At 33.8% G+C, this 18,900-nt stretch overlaps 1 protein-coding gene across 2 annotated transcripts in view; it reads left to right on the plus strand.

Moving 5' to 3' along the window:
• LOC119078216 (zygotic gap protein knirps-like) overlaps positions 1–18,900 on the plus strand; it is a 98,769-nt gene extending 79,869 nt beyond the window's left edge. For both annotated transcript variants that reach the window (XM_037185675.1, XM_037185674.1), the window contains exon 3: positions 17,341–18,900. In XM_037185675.1, the coding sequence (XP_037041570.1) occupies positions 17,341–18,039 (699 nt within the window). In that variant the 3' untranslated portion in view covers positions 18,040–18,900. The remainder of the gene's footprint in view (positions 1–17,340) is intronic.

An 18,900-nucleotide genomic window follows, 5' to 3' on the forward strand; every position in this document is an offset into this window, starting at 1 on the left:
ATGGGTTCTGCAATTATTTCACATTATTGGCAAAAAGTCTTTTTCTACATCGTCGTCGTTGTTGTTGTGTGAAATTTTATTTTATAATTTAAGCTAAATGTATGCGAAGATGAGTCCATTAGTGGTGTCCATTGAATTTATGGTGGCCAACGAAAAATAGTTGCCTTATAGTATAATGAATGGTTGTATGAAATGGCTTAATCTCCATTCCGCTAATGATAGTATTTCGATGTGAATATTGGTGCTTCGATATATTCGATATATATTCCAAATGAATGTTTAAATTGGCGATATAATACAAAGATGAATCCTCCTCTTCTCTGTGTGCCACTCAAATTTATTTTTATGTTTTTCAAAACGTTTTTTTTTCCTTTTTAAAAACTAAGTGAGAAACTTCACGTTGTATAAAACGTTGTAAATAATGAGATTAAAGCTGGAAAAATACACATTACATTTTATGTGATGGTTTGCAATTTAAATGATTGGTTTTCGTTGAAGCGGACAATTCTTAATTTTATCGGAAGCGATCAGGGATCGTTTAATGGGCATGATTTCTGGTGTCGCGGTCATAAATATTCGAATACGAAAAAGAAATGATGGTGGAACAAAAGGAAATTTTCATCGTTTTTTTTCTCTCGTTACAATGACGCGCGTGAAAAGTGAATCAAAGACTCGACGAGAACTTTTTTTTTTCAATTTAAAATTTTCAAAATTTTTTAATTTAAAATAATGTTTTCGTACACACAAGACAAGGGCTCCAACAACAGGCCGCATCCAATTCCATTCCACCAAAAACTGATTTGAATATTGAATCGTTCCCGGTGCATAATATTATCAACAACAAAAAAACATCAAACTAATTATTATCTTCGCTGGTTCATTGGCCCATGAACGCGCATAAAATCCGAGCATAAAATGATTAATTCCCGGGCCGAATGAATTTATGTTATCATCAGAAAAAGTCATAATTTTTGGGCATTATACGGTCCAAATTGCATAGCATAAAACTTGATGATCACGTAAATTGGTTTCCATTATAAGAAACAGCATTATACCAATGAGTTATAGCAGCCCTAAAATTAATGTCTCTATATATCGAAAAAGCATTCAGAAAAGGCATCGAGGCCATAGTTTGACTGACAAACGAAATTATTTAATTGAATCTTTTACGAAAAAATGACCGAATATGGTGGAGTGGAAGTGTTTTAATAAAGAGTGATCATGGGTGATGAAAGAAATTGTGTTGGTTGTTGTTTTTTCAACCTGGTTAATCACAAAAATACGAACCACTCACACATCATATAATGACTTAATTAGCTATGCAAGACTTTGACTAATGATTACGGCCGATGTGTAGCGATTGGTACTGATATACATTCGCGCTGGCACCACAATATGTTTGATTTAGTCTTTGTTTTTCTTGGTTATTCGACAAGATATTTAATGCTTTCGGTTAATTAGTTCAATTTATTTTAAGGTTTTATTTCTACTAGTTACATACTGGAAGCATTATAACTGCAACACGTCTGTAACAATCACGTTTACACCAATGCGAAATAAATATTTTTGTTGCGAGAAGATTAAGCTGTAATTAGTGTGTTGCAGCATAAAAGTTATCGCAAATGGTTTTATACTGTCGTTATTAATGCGAAGTTTTATATGGAGCAATTAGGTTTTGAGCTGAAGTCAAAGACTGGTTAGTTAATTACTGGCCGTTCGTCAATCTTACATATTCATGAATGCTGTAACGTAATTGTTTTCTTGAGCGAAAATTTTAATGCGTTCGCTATTATAGCCGCATTACATTCAGCAACATTTGTAATTTAATTTTACGGTATATCCAATCGCAGGAGCAGATTGTGCGTGCATTAAGATTATATCTTTAGGGATGATGATCAACTAACAAGAAGTTAGATGTCAGGTTTTCAGCCTGAGGCGAAGACACGTTTGACACGACATCGATGACAAACATATAATTGAAAAACTGGGAATAGTGCGATCTTTTAGGAAAATGTATGTTAAAGTAATTGAAGTAAAAGATTTTCACTTCCAAATAGAAAACAGTTAGATCACAGACGCTTTCCATAAAACTTGTCACTAAATACATTCTATCAAATTCAAGCAAATAAAATTAGAGGATCATTACATCTGTTATCGACAACGGCGACAAACATAAACAATGAACCCTGACTAATATGATCTTGTATATACGCAGATCCATGATTTAACAAATGATGTAAGAGATTTTGTTCAATCCGTTGAAAATATGTAGATCAAAAGAAGTGATAGATTCGATGATGATTTATGATTTCTGCCTGGGAAAGGCTATTCACGTTAGCTCACATGGTTGAAAGCTACCTAAATTTTTCATGCTACTAGTTTTCATTCGGCCGCGCCCCTATTTAAACAAATTCATAAAGAAGATCACTGACGATGATATAATGAACTTTAGCTCGCATTCGGTCAAAATAAGTTAATTATTTCAACAATTTGTGCACTACCTCGAAAAATCTACAATTTTAGGTAGAAAAAAATGCGTGTAGTGAAGCCTCCTCCATACATGACAGCAATTAATTGTCCACTTTGTGGTACAGATTGACAATGATTAATTGAAAACAATAAATTTGATTAATATTAAGTCCAAGTATTCATGTAAATTCAGTACTTAGCAAACAGACCACACAAAAACAATATCAAGGAGAGAAAAAATATCATAATTTTGGACACTGTGTGTAGATCATTTATAAACCATTTTCACGCTTTTACCATGCCATTTTGTCCATAAAACTTAAGTTTTTTTTTCGTGGTTCGTCTTATGAATGATGTTATAGTTAAACTCTTTTTTTTTTCTCGAAATTTATGTAAAAAAGTTTATTTTCTTCATATTTTATGCATGAATATGGGCCATTGAATTTATTAATTTTTTTTATTGGAATAAATTGATGGTAATTTCGTTTACAAATTGCTAGTAATTTGTGAATATTAAAAATGTTGAGCGATGACTTTTACCGATATGGTGAAAACAGAAATTTAATATAGACAATAAAAGTGATCTAATCGACAAACTACTTCAGTTCGATCCGACAAAAAAAATAGTCTACGACTGTCGAATCATTGGATATTTCATATATATAACAACATCATTTACAAGTTGGACATGGAAGTCTAATTTAAAATTTACAGTTTGAATGTAACAGTTTGAAGTATTTGAAAATGGATATGTCCAATAAAGATTTTTTTCCATTTTCAACTGAGTTGATTCAGTTAGTAACCGCTCCCGGAAAATAATTTGCTTGTATTTTGGTAATATATTCAGTTTATTTTAGCCCATAGATTATTTCAATAGTCATTTACATGCTACATGTGTCGAAAACCATACTTTTCATGTTTCAAGCACTACTGTTGACGCCCTCAGCATGTAAAATCCATTACATAACTCGGGATAAAAATGAAAAATCTCATTTTCGTGTGTCTCTTGACTTCGGCTACGCCTCGGATCAACCAAATTCCGACGGAAACTCTACTTTTCAACTTTTTATCCCTTGTTATGTAATAGTTATTTATGCAATCGAGGTGCAAACACTTTATTAGACACTAGATGAGTAATTATGACACAAGGCCGCAGCGAGTTGCATACAACGTTTTATGCCACAGAGGCATCTAAAGTTTGCAAATTTTGCACAGATTATAATGCTGAGTGGCATAAATAACTATTACATAACTAGGGATACAAAGTTGAAAAGTAGAGTTTTCGTGTGAATTGTGTTGATCCGAGGCGAAGCCGATGTCAGTAAACACACGAAACGAGACTTTTCATTTTTATCCCGAGTTATGTAATGGATTTTGTGCCACCGAGAATTGAAATACGACTCTTTTCAGCACTAATTTTAGTGTTGTAAAGTGACTTATTTCAGCAACCGCTTGATGTGATATTACAACACTCAAAGCAGTGTTGATATGGAATTTGTATGAGTTGTTACAGCATTCGTTTGAGAAAATGCAAAGCAATGTGATCGATCAAATTTGAATAGTGATTGTTTACAATGAAAATTATGATTTTTTGGCTCTTGTCTATTTCAATTCTCGGTTGACACAAAGCATGATGTGTTACACGTATTGTAATGAGATTTTTTCAGCACACGACCCAATTCTGTAATGGATTTTACATGCTTTTAAGCTCAAAGTTAAGTTTTTTTGGTTCTAAGTTAAGTGAAAGAGTCCTATTATCTCGCTAGTAAGGTAAATCCATTTTAATTTGAAAAGATAATTTCAGAATCAATACACAATTAAAGAATCTGATATTTCCTTTGTTGTTTGAATATTCAGCAGATTGATACCAAATCTATTACTTCATACCTACAACCTTACCAATAAATACTATATAAGACCACGTTTAATGGAAAGCACAATAGTTTATTATTTTGCGTTGCTGTCGATAACAGATGATTTTTTGTTATTTAACTCTGCCTTGTACTCTTTCTTCGTGGTGAAGTATAATTTCAAAAGCAGAAAATCCAACTTAACCTCATCGTCTTTCGTGACTTACCGTTAATAAACGATGAATCTATTACTTCGTTTGTTTCAAGTGTCCCTTAGAAGATAGACCTCAAAATTTCAACAAAAAGAAAACGATGTTGTTTATGACTTAAGTTTAAATCGACGTTCCTTCCTAATGGGAGACTATTTGAAGGTCGACCTATTGAGGAAAATGATTAGACGAATACTAACCATTGCAAATACTAGACCCTTCTTCGTAACCTGCGCCAAATTACATCGTTTTCGTTTAAATTCTCTAGACTCTAAGGGGCTGTTTACATATGACGTCACACTCGAATGGGGAAGGGGGTACAGCAAAACGGTTCTAACAAATTTGGGTGTGCCGAAAATTCCGTAAAATAGCGGGACATCATATGTGAACAGCCCCTTAGATTAATATTGCAACAAATACAAGTTTTTAATTACGAAGTGTTTACAGGCGTGTCACTTAACCACAGATTTTCCCATTACAAAGAAAAATGCCAATCAAGGAATTTTGTTCATCCAAATTATTCGTTCGAATACCATAATTCAGAACAGCCTTTCCGTGATATCTCGCTAGTATAATATCAGATATACAAAAATTTCTAATCGAAAGCACTTATGACCTCGCATAAAAATTGAATATCTTCGTAAAAACATGAGTTATACCAAATCCGAAATGAATGACGAAAAAAAAACATTCAATTCACAAAGCCAATAAGGCATACAACGGTCATAAATGTTGCGATGATAAACTCCCAACATTAATTTCAAATCATTATAAAGCACTCAAATTCGATATATCGCCGAGCCAATGTTTATGTATATAGGAGTAACAACATTTTATTGACACGATTCGGTTGTAATTACTTTATGTACTTCACAAATTTTATGAGTTTTGATCGAGAAAACAAGACACACCCACCCGGACCGCACTACACACCGAATGTATGCATAGATCCCATTGGGAAAAATTAACACACATAAACCACTCAAAATTGCACAATAAAATTTCAATAAATACTCGAAATCGCAATAAAATCCTCTTTAAATTATCAATTCATTTGTAGACGAGAGAGAGAAAAAAAACCGACGCGAAAATATAGCAGAGGAAAAAAACCCCCGATGGTGATTTTTATGGGCTAACTAACGCTTAGCACCATTTTTAAGTATACGATTTTCTTCCCATCGCCTAGACCACCATTCGTGAAATGCTACGTTGTGGGTCATCCATCGCACAATGGTTTATTATGACAAAAACTAATTTGCAATTATAAAACATTAGGCTTTTTATGATATTAATAATATGTATTGTCGTAATGTGTATGTTATATAGAGACGGGCTGCATACTCTCATATATAGTTGCTGCATCCATATAGTTGCAATTTAGTTTAGCAACACACAATGAACTTTGACAAAAAGTGAACATAAAATATACTGGAAAAGGTATTATGTACTTGCCACATGTATAAGATATTGTGCATACCGTCACTCTTTGTGCATTAAAAGCTAAAACGAAGACAAAATGGTAAAAAGAGTTGGACGTGTTTTTTTTTCCTATCCGTTCGTTCGTTCATTCATTTTCCATCTTTCAAATAAGAAATTAAATGAATTAGCATGAAGATGCACATTTTGTTTAATCTCTAGGCAACAGTAACATTATAAAAGATCCAAAGATTTAAAAACATATTTTCTGTCATCAATCATGTTTCTTGTATTTTCTTTTCCATTTTATATTTACCTTTTTCAATGAGAGTTTTGTTGTACCTTATTATTCATAACATACTATTAAACAAAACAATTTTCATACGTAAAATCTATGCAATGTAACACATGCACTGCTCATGTATATTGTATATCTAGATGCATACCCACCGTATCTATATATAAAAAAAAAAGAATTTGAATTTTTCCTTTTTTACTTGTTGCAAAAATAATAATTTGCATTAAAATGATTCATTCGTTTTTAGCACTACATCAAAGTCACACATCATCATCTTAACTTGTTTTCACCGCGTCGCAGAATTCAAAAATTGCGATGTATAACATAAAATGTTGGGTGTGTGCGGTGCATGTAAGAGAGACCATTCAAAACTTGTAAAGCGAAACACATGAAGACGACAGTTAACTTATAAACGAAATTGTTTTAAACTTTTTTTTATCAAAATGTTATCGCTTTTATCAGATATATTTATATCGGAGCGAAATTGATTTAAAACCGACGGTGTGGTATGTAAGAGCCAAAAAAAACAGTGTTGTTTTACATTCTGTGTCAGTTGAACCAACGAAGAAAAAAAACAAAACCGAATATCGTACCCTTAGGACACTCGGATTATTTATAATAATAATAAATATTTTTTTTCGCTAAGGACAAAATTATTTAATTGCATTTGATTGGTCTGTACGTAAAATACGCTGCCGTTGAGCTTCATGTCGTAATAATAGCGGATGAGTAATATTTTACCGGTATCGGTATGTTACTTACACAAAAAAAATTAAATAAAAATTGGATTATACTCTCATAATGATGCCATAAAATCAGCAAAATCAATACAATGTAGTCAGTATGAAAACAGTTCGAGATACATCAGAGAAATCTTGTAAGTGCGTTTCATAATAGGGAAATGCCGCTTGGAAACTAAAGCTCAAATGTAATAGATTTTCGATTAATCTTAGTACATTTCGTCATAAAATTACTGCTGCAGCGCTGAACTAACTTCACAGCTATGATATTTTATGGATATTTTACCAGCGTAAAGTGATGTCACCTGAAAATAGAGTACAAAGCATAAATCACAGAAAAAACGAGCCGTCAGAACAGTCGGAGCGTTTGCTGCGACTGAGCCCCGTACGAACCCGTACATCTATTGCGCACGTGACCCTAGTGCGTCTGTCACCCTAGTTGCAGTCAAATTATTATGAAATGTGTACATCTTACAAATTGCGCATAGCGCAATTACGAAGCCCCGTACGAGGTTCCTTTCAAATGTAACACAAATTTCAAGTTGACCTAAAATTTTAATTTATTGAGAGGCCTAAGGCCTAGTTACGGCCTTAGTCCAACGACCCAAATTTAATTTTTTTTCAACATCATTATATTCGGCCTTCGATTACCTTCCAAATGAAACAAAAATTAGGAAAATCGGACGAAATTTACTCGAGATATATGCAAAATACACTTAGGGCCGTGTAGCGGGCTTAGTCCAAGGACCCAAATTTAATTTTTTTTTCAACATCATTATATTCGGCCTTCGATTACCTTCCAAATGAAACAAAAATTAGGAAAATCGGACGAAATTTACTCGAGTTATATGCAAAACACACTTAGGGCCGTGGAGAGGCCTTAGTCCAAGGACCCAAATTTTAAATTTTTTTTCCAACAACATTCTATTCGATGTTCAATTACCTTTTAAATGAAACAAAAATTAGGAAAAACGGATGAAATTTACTCGAGTTATATGCAAAATACACTTAGGGCCGAGTAGCGGCCTTAGTCCAAGGACCCAAATTTAATTTTTTTTCAGCAACATTCTATTCCTCGTTCGATTACTTTTCGAATGAAACAAAAATTAGGAAAATCGGATCAAATTTACTCGAGTTATATGCAAAATACACTTAGGGCCGAGGATTCATGAATCAATTTGAACTAGATGAAAGTGTTAAATAAATAAATAAATATATGTCGGCAGAATAGCGAGATGATTAGAGACTGTCTTCAAAATTTGTAACTTTAGATTCAATATTCTAGAGAAAGTCTACGAAATGGACAATTACCTTGAAAATAATTGTAATGGTTGCAAATCGACACTAAAAAAGAGCCTGTAACCTTAGTCATCTGCTGTTGACATTATGGAGAAAAATGAAGGGTGATAAAACGTATGAAGTAATAGAATTTGTATTAAATTCCGATACGATACTTTCAACAAGAGAAGTATCAGATTTGCTGATAATATGAAGATTATTGACATTATGGGTAAATCTTCATTGAAGATACTCTTGCTGACCTTTCGATTCATTATTCTAGAGATCTAGAGGATTCCTTCGCAATGGACAATTGCTCTGGAAATTGTTGTAATGCTTGCTAGTCAGACGTCATCGTTTCGATGCGCGTCATACTTGAGACCTTGAGTGTTTTTTATACTGAAATGTTGTTTTGCTGGTAGTGGAGACAAACTAGCTCGAAGTTGTTTTGCTTGTTTGTTTACCAAAAATTGAAAATCGCTACGTCTTACATTACATTTCACATTGTTTTATTGCTCATTCCTTGCATTCGATCTTGCCACAGATCATATTCATGGCTACAAGCAATAATTGGGTGTAAATAACGCAAGTCGCAATCTGCAGCCAAGGTATAATCTACGGCAAAGGAACAGAAATTATTTAATTTTTTTCATTTGTGAATCGTTTTTGTTCTTATACTTTCCAATTATTGCTTGTAGGCATGAATATGATCTATGGCAAGATCGAATGCAAGGAATGAGCAATACAACAATGTGAAGTGTATGACGTAGCGATTTTCAATTTCTGGTAAACAAGCGAAACAACTTCGAACAATTGAGTTATTCATCTGCTATCAACGTTCTGGAGAAAAATAAAGGGCGAAAGCTGTCGCTAGCGTTCTTTTATGTAGAAATGTTGATGCTAAAACTTATGAAGGAATAGAATTTGTATGAAATTTTTATGCTAACAAGAGAAGTAACAAATTTAATGAAAAAAATTTCTCGAATTTTCACAAATTTTCTCGAATTTTCGCGATTTTTGTGACACTTAAAAAATTAAAATCGCGTAAATTTGCAACAAATTTCTCACAATTGCAGGTTCTGTTCCGAAAATTAATTTAAAAAATAGATTTTCAATCACAATGTCCCTTTTTTCGCTATCCATGATTTCATAGCTGAATTTCGGACTAGCTTACGACTAATAACTCAACCTGTTACCGCCTAAAATCCTATTGCAAAACTCATTGTACGTCCAGCCCTTTCGAAAAAGATCGAAATGATATTAAAACCCATTCCACCGGCGATCAATGCGATAATATCGAATCCACCATAATGAAACCTAAATGATATTAATGATAATAACCATAATAATAACCAAAAGCAAACAAAAATAACAAAATATTAAAACATCTCGAAACGATAGTAATCCGCCTAATTAAAAGTATTACAAATCATGATTGTCTTAAACGTGAGAATCAAAGATTTACTCGTTCTCCTCTTTTGAAACCTAAAAAAAAAACGAAACAGAAAATAAAAAAAAACATAAAACGATAAAACCATGTAGAAAATTTTTAAAAGCAACAACGAACAAACAACATTGAAGAAAAGAAAGAAAAAAAACGAAACGAACAAAAAAAAATATTAAAAACAGATCTTCTTCTCTGTTATATTGTTCATAAACAATTTTGATATCATTTTAATTGTAGATAATTGATCGTGCACGAATTGTTTCAAACTATATTTTAATAGACAGAACGGGTTAAGAGAATGGATTAATTTGATTGTCATGTTTTGTTGTAATATTTTTTTTTCCATTCCTATTCTCTCTGATTTTCCTCATCGCCTCTCATACACTTCTTTATTGAAATTTAAAAAAGAGTTTTGCCACAATATTAATTGTTCGTGTTTGATTTGTAGCGTGTTTGTTTTTGGAGGCAAAATCAATTGAATACACAATTTCCAGGCATGAAATCATCTCTCGCCTGTGTGTTCGGTAAGATAATATGTTACCGAAAATTTCGATGATTGATAAGTGAACTTGACCACATCGTTTAACATTTTCAAAATAAATTGAATGGAAGCAAGGTAATTGCACACAAAAAGCGTGAGAGGAATTAGTCGACAACCGTTCACATCAATTAATTTCTATATTTTCTTTACGGCTAATCCGTTTCGATTAATCTCGTTATTTATTGTGGGATAAATGGTAGCAGATGGGGATTACGGTTGTTTTTTTCGTTGTTGTTTAAATAGAGTGTCATCACCGGTGAACGTAATAAATGGATCTCAAATTTTGATCTTTCGTGTAATCTTTTTCTCGCAGCATTTTGTCGGATTGGTTAAAGGTTTTCGGTTGGTTGGTTCAGTCCAAGTAAAGTTTGTGTAGAAATTTTCACACAAAACTTGGATTCGGTTTGTGAATTAGAGGGCATACGTAACCAATTCGGATGCTTTCATCATAGTTTGAATAGCACTCCTTAAAATGTATATAATCGATCAGCTTGTCGATCAATCGTAAATGAAGGACATTATCAAAGCACCTAGCATAGTATAGTAGAGTATTGCTTATGTCAAATAGATATAGAGTAATGTTTACACTAATGACATGTCCTTGAAACAGTGTAACAATGATCAATTACCTAGTACAGTGTAAGTACTTCTCTATTTTGACATAAGCAATATTGCACTACTATACTAGGTGCGTTGTCATATTACAATAATTCATAAAGTACGCTGAGGAAGAAGGTGATTTTACTCGAAGCTTTTGATTTTATTTTTTTCGAAATATCATAGAAAAGTTTCACCACATGAGATACAAACACGAGAGTTGAAGTCATTGAAGGTTCGTTTGCTGTAACTTTCCAGAAATTGAGCTTGGCTTTATTATGATTTGGTCAACAATGACAATGAACCTATTTGTGTATAAACAGAGTTCAATGCACAGGAACGAGTTACCTTGGTTTCACTAAAGCAATCCTAATTACGACTGTTGTCGGCTACAAAAATATCCAATTGAACCAATTTTAAATCAAGAACTTCAAGAAAGAGCTACAGTGTGAACCCCACAATTTATTTTCAATTTAAATGACAAAAGCTCTGGCCCAATTCTTCTCTGGAATGTGCTGCCTCACAAACTAAAAAAAATCTGATTCTCATTACGGAATGTATTGCGGACCCTACGGACCGCATACGTTTGCGCAAAGAGATATGAACTAAATAATTTTCATTAATCATTTCAGTTATTATTGCAAATTTCGATCAGATAAATCATTTTTGTCTTCTTTTTTTCTGCGCAAAAGATTTCACTGCATTATCTGTATCAGTTCTTGTGCTGATATTTCATTCAATTTTTTTTTTTTTACTTTTGCAGTTTTCGATTGTTGGATAATTGTGTTTCGTGTGTATCTTTAGGGTCTCTTTGACGGCAATAAATTTTTATAAATTTTCTTACGGTTTAATGTGTTGCAATAATAAATTTAAATTTTTATTGTGGTTAAAGGGGTATTTAATGGCACATCGATATGAGCTGGTGTATTTATCTTATGGAAAATTATGACAGATTCTCTTTTCGGATAAGCAATCAGAAACCATTTTGAAATTTTCTTATTTACAAAGCGCAATTTCGAGAGCCATAAATGAAAAAAAAAAACGTTTTGTGGAATCGATTAACGTACAGAGTTGCATCGGTGGTGTACAAGTGTTAATTTTGTGAATGAAAAACGAAATGCAAATCGGAGCTATTGGAGGCCAGAGTGTGACTCGCATTGTGCGAGTGGCGCCGCTCACGCTCATCACACAGTTTTAATATCAATCGTTTCATGTATAGTAAAGTGTTAATAAAACCAAGTCAGTAAACCGTGAGACGATTTCTTCATCCGATGCATTACACAAAATGCTACCACAAAATCAACGAAAGTGTTAAATGTTTCAGGCCTGTAACCTCGCCCGTAACATTGTAATTTCAGAGACAATTCTTGGTGATGAGATCAGAGAATGAAGTCATGAAACAGGTGTCAAATTATACATTTAATGCATAGGTAACACAACTACAGCACAACGATGTAGTCATCTGGTCCTAACAAAATTTTGTTTTTTCTATACCTGCGACTATTAGTTTTGACCTATTCAGTGTTTCACTGAATGGAATAATATTCCATTCAAGGTACATACAAGGTCAACTCATTAATACATATGAATATTACCCGTTCATCTGCTATCGACAACGACGACAAAAGCCTACGATAAACTCTGCAAAGCACTCATTTATAGAAAAACGTTCGTTTGAACTAACGAAGTAAAAGATTTTTCGAACCAGAGGCGATCATTTAAAGGAAAGAAGTACCAGATTACAAAGGAATATCTTTGTTAACAATTAAGTGTGATGCTCAAAGAAGAACATGTTAACAACTTTAGCGTAAAAATAGGAGAAGGAATTGTAGCGTCGACAAAACTGCCAGCCCAAATTTTTTTAGAGACTTATCGGTTTGTCGTGAGACTTAAGCCGAAAACACATGAACAATTTTGCGTTGATGGGACGGACAATTATGTTGGATTCTATTGTTTAGCCTGTGGTGAATATCAGATTACAATGAAAACGCAGCATAATTGTCGATCCCATCAATGCACAATAGTTCGTGTGTTTTCGGCGTTACCTAACTGGATACGCATTCTGTCTTCCATTCTCGACGTTTCAATGAGCAACATGCCATTAATCAATTTAAGGGAATCTCAAATGTTGGTCGACTAAAGAGTTTTGGTATAGCCAGTATGTACTGCGCTCACCGAAACGAATACATCCGCAATTGAAGCGTTAATCCTAAAATACTGAATGCTTTAAATTTTCAATTTTATCGGCAGAGCTGTGTCAAGCCAATATAACTTATAACGCCCAACATGGACGTAAGAGAAATATTTTACTCAATTTATACAAATTGCTTGTCATTGGATGGTATATATACAACACGAATGAATAGAAAAATTAATTCTGCAAAATGTACAAGATTGATGTTGATGGTATTTCAATAGCACATTTCGCATGCGACCACTTGAAGGGATAGAAAAGGCGCAGTAAAATTAATTTTCCAAAAACAATCGGACCTGTTTGCCATTTCAAATAATTTTATTTTCCTTCCATTCAAAACTTGCTCAATATCGTGTACGTTGATTCCACGGTATATTTCGCTAAAATGTTTATTATTGCGAAAGGTTCGATCTGAGTGCGTTTTGCGATTGGAAAACTAAGTTGTTGTTATTTATGTGGTGACAGGTTGATTGATTTAAAATTATATTTTCGAAAAATATAAATTCACTGGAAATATAATAAACTTCGGCCAACGGATAAATGCGAGCAAATTATTATCATTTTAGAAAAAGTAAAATTGTTGTCTATGGATGAACGATGGGAGTGTAAAATTAAATAAATGGTTTACATTTGCAGAGTGTGGTATTTATCACATACATCCATACGCATATGACCTTTTCTTTTCACCAATTTTGTGTCGTTCATTTCTCATTACATGATTAAGTTGACCCAACCTCACTGTCTTGTGAAGCAGGGCCTATTTTCGTGAAATTGGTTCTTGAAAATTCTTGGCAATTTGAAAAAATTCTTGAAATTTCTGGAATTAAGAATTTCGAGAATTTTCTAGAATATCAAGAATTTAACTCCCTGAAATTCTTTAAAATTCTCGTAAACTTCTGAAGTGCTTGTAAATTCTCAAAAAATCCTGATGGGTACAATGACATCGACTGTCGATCGTCGCCGTTGCTTCCCAAGGCTGAAACAGCACCTTGTGCTAACACGAGTAATTACTGCCATAATCTCACTTTTTAACATTAACCTGTTACAGACGGCAAGCATATGACCAGTGTTATTACTTCCATCGATTAATAGTATATTACTTACGAGGTTCTAAGTTGTGTATTTGATAAGTGGGGTGTTACAGCCCGACCCGAAGGGGAGGGCTGTATCCCCACTTGTCAAATAACAACTTGGAACCTCGTAAGTACAATGCTTTACGTGATTAGGCAATGTAAATGAAATGAAACATGCCGTAACACGTAAAGTAGTTTTAATCAGTTGATTTTAAATCTAGTACTTCAATTTTTTTAACATGCATTTTACTAAATAAAGGAGCATTATGGTCACCATATTTCCTAGAGCTTATCATTATTTTTGTCGTCCGAGGTTAGCGATATCGCCAACACTTTGAGAAAACTTTTGGGCTAACTTAACCGTCATGAAAATGTTTTCATGATTACAGGCTCTGCCAGGGATTTAAGAATTTAATTCAATTTCTGTTTGTGGAATTGTATCGCTTTTATTCTGAGAATACAGAATACACTTTACGATTTCTGAAAAAATATATAAATGAACGTTAACGTTGCCTGGGGTATACAACTTCGTGTAGATAGAAGAGAAAGAACTTTTATGCGGAAAGAATCTATGAATGTAACTTACGTTCTAAGAAAGCGCACGGAATAAAGCCAAACAAATATTTGAAAATATGTCAAATCTGAATGTCTATTTCCTTTTTTGAGTGGACTTTTTAACGTCCTTTCGCTTCATTTGTGCCAATCTACACTAAATTTAATCTATGGTTAATGTTAAGGATCTCATTGTTTTTATTTTCAAACAGTGTTGAGCCATTTTGTTGAGAATCCCTCGCCAATTAGTTGACCTAGCAAAATACGAGTTTATTCTGATTTTCTTCTTACAATTTTCGCTTATTTATACCCTAACACTGCACTTACAAGTGAAAAACATTCTATTAAAAGTTTCAACAGTATACCAGAAATGAAGCAAATGACAACATTTTCTCTATAGACACTCTTATCCATCTGTTATCGACCATCGACGACAACAATAGTAAATGAATACAGCTAGTTGATATTCAGTTATTATAGCAAAATGTTTCCTAAATCAAAATAAGTAAAAGACTTCGTATATCCAACATTGGGTTATACGTTAAACAAAAGAAGTACCAGATTACTACCGATTGATTAAATATCAAAATATGTTTTCTGTTTACACAACGTTAATTTCGTTGTCGAATGAGAATGGAAATATTCAATTAAGTCTTGATTTCTACTAACATAAAAACCTCACCGTTTTGCTTCCGTTTAGCTAAACCACGCCAATCTTTTATTGTTTAAAGTGTAAATGGAGAGTAAACGGAGCGCTTTTTCGTAAGTGGAAATCAATACTAAGTATGGTTTCCTTTCAACAAAAAGTACTACTTGTGAGAGAGCGAGCTGTTAAGTAAACAAAGCAAAAATTGAAAAAATTCAATGTTGTTTCACAGAGTACATTTTTGGTAAGTGGAAATCAAGACCTACAAATTTGCACTTGCCGACTTCGGTAAGGGTAAATAGCCCCTGCAGGTAAGATCATCTAAATGATCGAACTATTGTTAATACAATTTTCGTCTTGGTAATATCTTTCGGTGGAGTAATTGTCGTGGGCATTAAATCGCACTAGTCCAAATGAAATACGTTTTAGTAATCAAAATTACTGCAAAATGTACCGAAAATTTTTCGGTCAATTTTTCAGCAAATTTCTCCAAGAATTGGTATATTTCACGAAAACGACTTTAACGAAAGATATTACAATTACTAAAGCAATAGTGCTTCAATTTACATGGTCTGACCTATAGGAGCTGTTTACCGAAAATTTACCGATGTCGGTAAATGAATCACTACTCTCAAACTTATCTTGAAGATAATTGAGAGCTCAGAGGCTCAGAGTCTTTTATATTCGCTGAAAACGTCGACATTGCCCGTCATAAATATATAATAATTGTATCAATTAAACTGTATGACATTGTATATGTTACCAGAGTGGTACACATATTTTCGTTACAAAATCTCATAAATCCATCCATAAAAGTAAAACCGTAACAGACACACATTACATAAAAATCCTATGCAGCAGCAGAAAAAAAATTGAAATGAGAGAAGAAAAAAACGTTTTATCAAAGACATTTAACCAGCGACCATAAAAAGCATTGAAAATTTGTTTTTGATTTCTCGCTCACTACAAAAAAGTCATTCAACATGTCACAGGACAAATCACAAGCGCAAATACGTTCAATTATGGTGCACTTATTTATGCAGTTTAAATATAAAACAATTTTTTTGTTTTTTTTCCTGCTATGTTTTTCTTTCCTATACCACTCGTGTCACTATAAATAATATCATTTTCAAAACGTTGTGGTATGGTGGTAAATAATGTATACCCATACGATATATGGACATGGCATTGCATTCGTTTTTTTTTGCTTACCCGATTTTATATATTTGTATTTTCATATTGTTCATGGATTTTATATGCTGGAAAAACTTTGATCTATGCTTTATGTTTATGTGCTCTAAATGGATATTTATTGACTGGTGTAGATCAACATTGATATATAGATTGATGGTGTAAATCGTTTCTATTTCTTATGCTTTGTGTGCTTTTTTTGTCTCTCTGCTCCGTCATTTATGGTTTGTCCATGTTTAGGGATAATTTTGAAAAATACTGGCTTCTTAAGTACTCGTTGATGGAGGTGAGATACATTTTATATATGTCTGACTGACGCAGGAAATAAAAAAGCGAACGAACGAACAAACATTATTGCAATGCAAGAGACTTTGATCGGTTCGTAAATATTTTTGCTTTTTTCACGTTCATACAATAAAATAAGAGCGCGTTTGTGATTAATTTATTTATTTATTCCGAGCGGACAGCACAGCAAAAAAAAAATCTTGTTTCTTAAGAAAATACGTTTAATTAAGTGCTGTTGCTGGTTGCACTGAATTAGTACTTTTATATAATATTAATTGAGCATGTGACAAGAAAGAAAATGGGCTTAATTAGCTCGATTAGTTCGAACATACATTTTTGTTGTTTATTCTTCGATTGCGTGCACGGTTAAGGTATAGTCTTCCTTGTTGCGAACCTACAAGGCGCAAGGCCAACGCAAAAACTACAAGCTTGACAAAACGAATGGTTTTACATACTCTTTTGGACTGGATAGCTCTCTGATGTCAACTTAACATTTTTTCCCCCTTTTACTGATTTGAGGCTGTTAATTAACCATCGTCTCCTTTCCATTTCAGTCATTCTTCGGAAGGACGTACAACAACCTATCATCGATATCCGAATGCAAAAACAATGGCGAATGCATCATCAACAAAAAGAATCGGACGGCATGCAAAGCGTGCCGACTTCGTAAGTGCCTGTTAGTCGGTATGTCGAAGAGTGGATCCCGATACGGTCGTCGCTCGAACTGGTTCAAAATCCACTGTCTACTCCAGGAGCAACAACAAAAGAATTCCAACGGAATGCCGACTAGTCCATCAATGATGCCAAACACATTCATGCCATCACATTTCCTCACAAATTTCTGTAACAACACAAAGCAGGATCAACGTTCCGTACGATCGCCGAGTGATTCCGGCGCATCATCAGCCGATCCGGACGAAAGCAACAAAGACGGATCGATGGAAGGTTTCAGCGTTGAGTCAAAAACGGAAATTTCGTCCGTAGCAAGTCCACCGAATTTCGAACACTTTCTCGCTCCATATCTGTCGTCACCGTTGACAAATGGCAGAGTTTCGGCTTTCCGGCACGTTCCTATTTCATCGATCATCTATCCCGAAACATCGGCGGAAGCGAAAGAACAAGATCAACCCATTGACCTTTCGTTTAAGTCGAAAAAGCGGCGAAGAACACCGTCACCGATTGCAGCTTCGTTCGATATTAAGCCAGCTCCATTGGACCTGACTCTAGTGCGATCGAAACCATTATCCGGGTAAAACCATTCGACGTTCTTTATTCATGGAGTAGATAATTAAGCGGCACAGCCGACGAAACAGTACATTGGGACAGATTCAAGCCAGTGATTTTGTACGTTGTTGGAATAAAGAATCATTTAGATGTAAGTAGTAAATTTATGCCGATGAGTGAAGCATCGTTCAGTATTGTTTGAAGTAAATATAATTCAATTGAAAACTGTTTCTGCCACTGTTTTGCATTAACTAATGATGTTTAAAAATAAAGCATATCTCATCAGGTCATGTCGACAGCGGCAAGGAAATGTCCAATCTCTATGAACCTCATACGTCCTTTGTACAAGTCTAGTGAATCATAAATGAAATGAAAGTAAACCGATTTGATGGCACATGCGGGTCTAGTGGTGAAGATGATGATATACACCAACAACCATACATATCTAATCAGTGTTTTTCATGAACATTTCGAACAGGAAAACTCAAATTTTCGCACTTGTACCGAGACGAAATTGACATGATTGACATAATTCTAGCCAATGTAGCAAAATGTATGCTAAAACCGATGAAGTAATTGATTTTGCATCAATATGTCGAGCATTCTTCGATCAACTGTAGTAAAAGATTCGATATGGTGGTTCAAGCTATCTGTCTGTGGAAGGTTCTTCTAACATTTCATGTCTCGAAGGTTCAGTGTACACACTCTGTCGGCATTTAATTGAATAGAAAAATTTACAGAATTCAAAGACAAAATAAATTGATTGAGCACTGCATTAGATAAATTGAAGTTAACCTGTTACATAACGGCTGTCATCTGTTATCGACAACGACAGCAAAAAAAAATCAAGTAAAAGTTTTCTGAAATTAATATCTGAAAATCTTTGATCA

The sequence above is a fragment of the Bradysia coprophila genome, unplaced genomic scaffold (assembly GCF_014529535.1).
Source record: "Bradysia coprophila strain Holo2 unplaced genomic scaffold, BU_Bcop_v1 contig_248, whole genome shotgun sequence".
Taxonomy (NCBI): Eukaryota; Metazoa; Arthropoda; class Insecta; order Diptera; family Sciaridae; genus Bradysia; species Bradysia coprophila.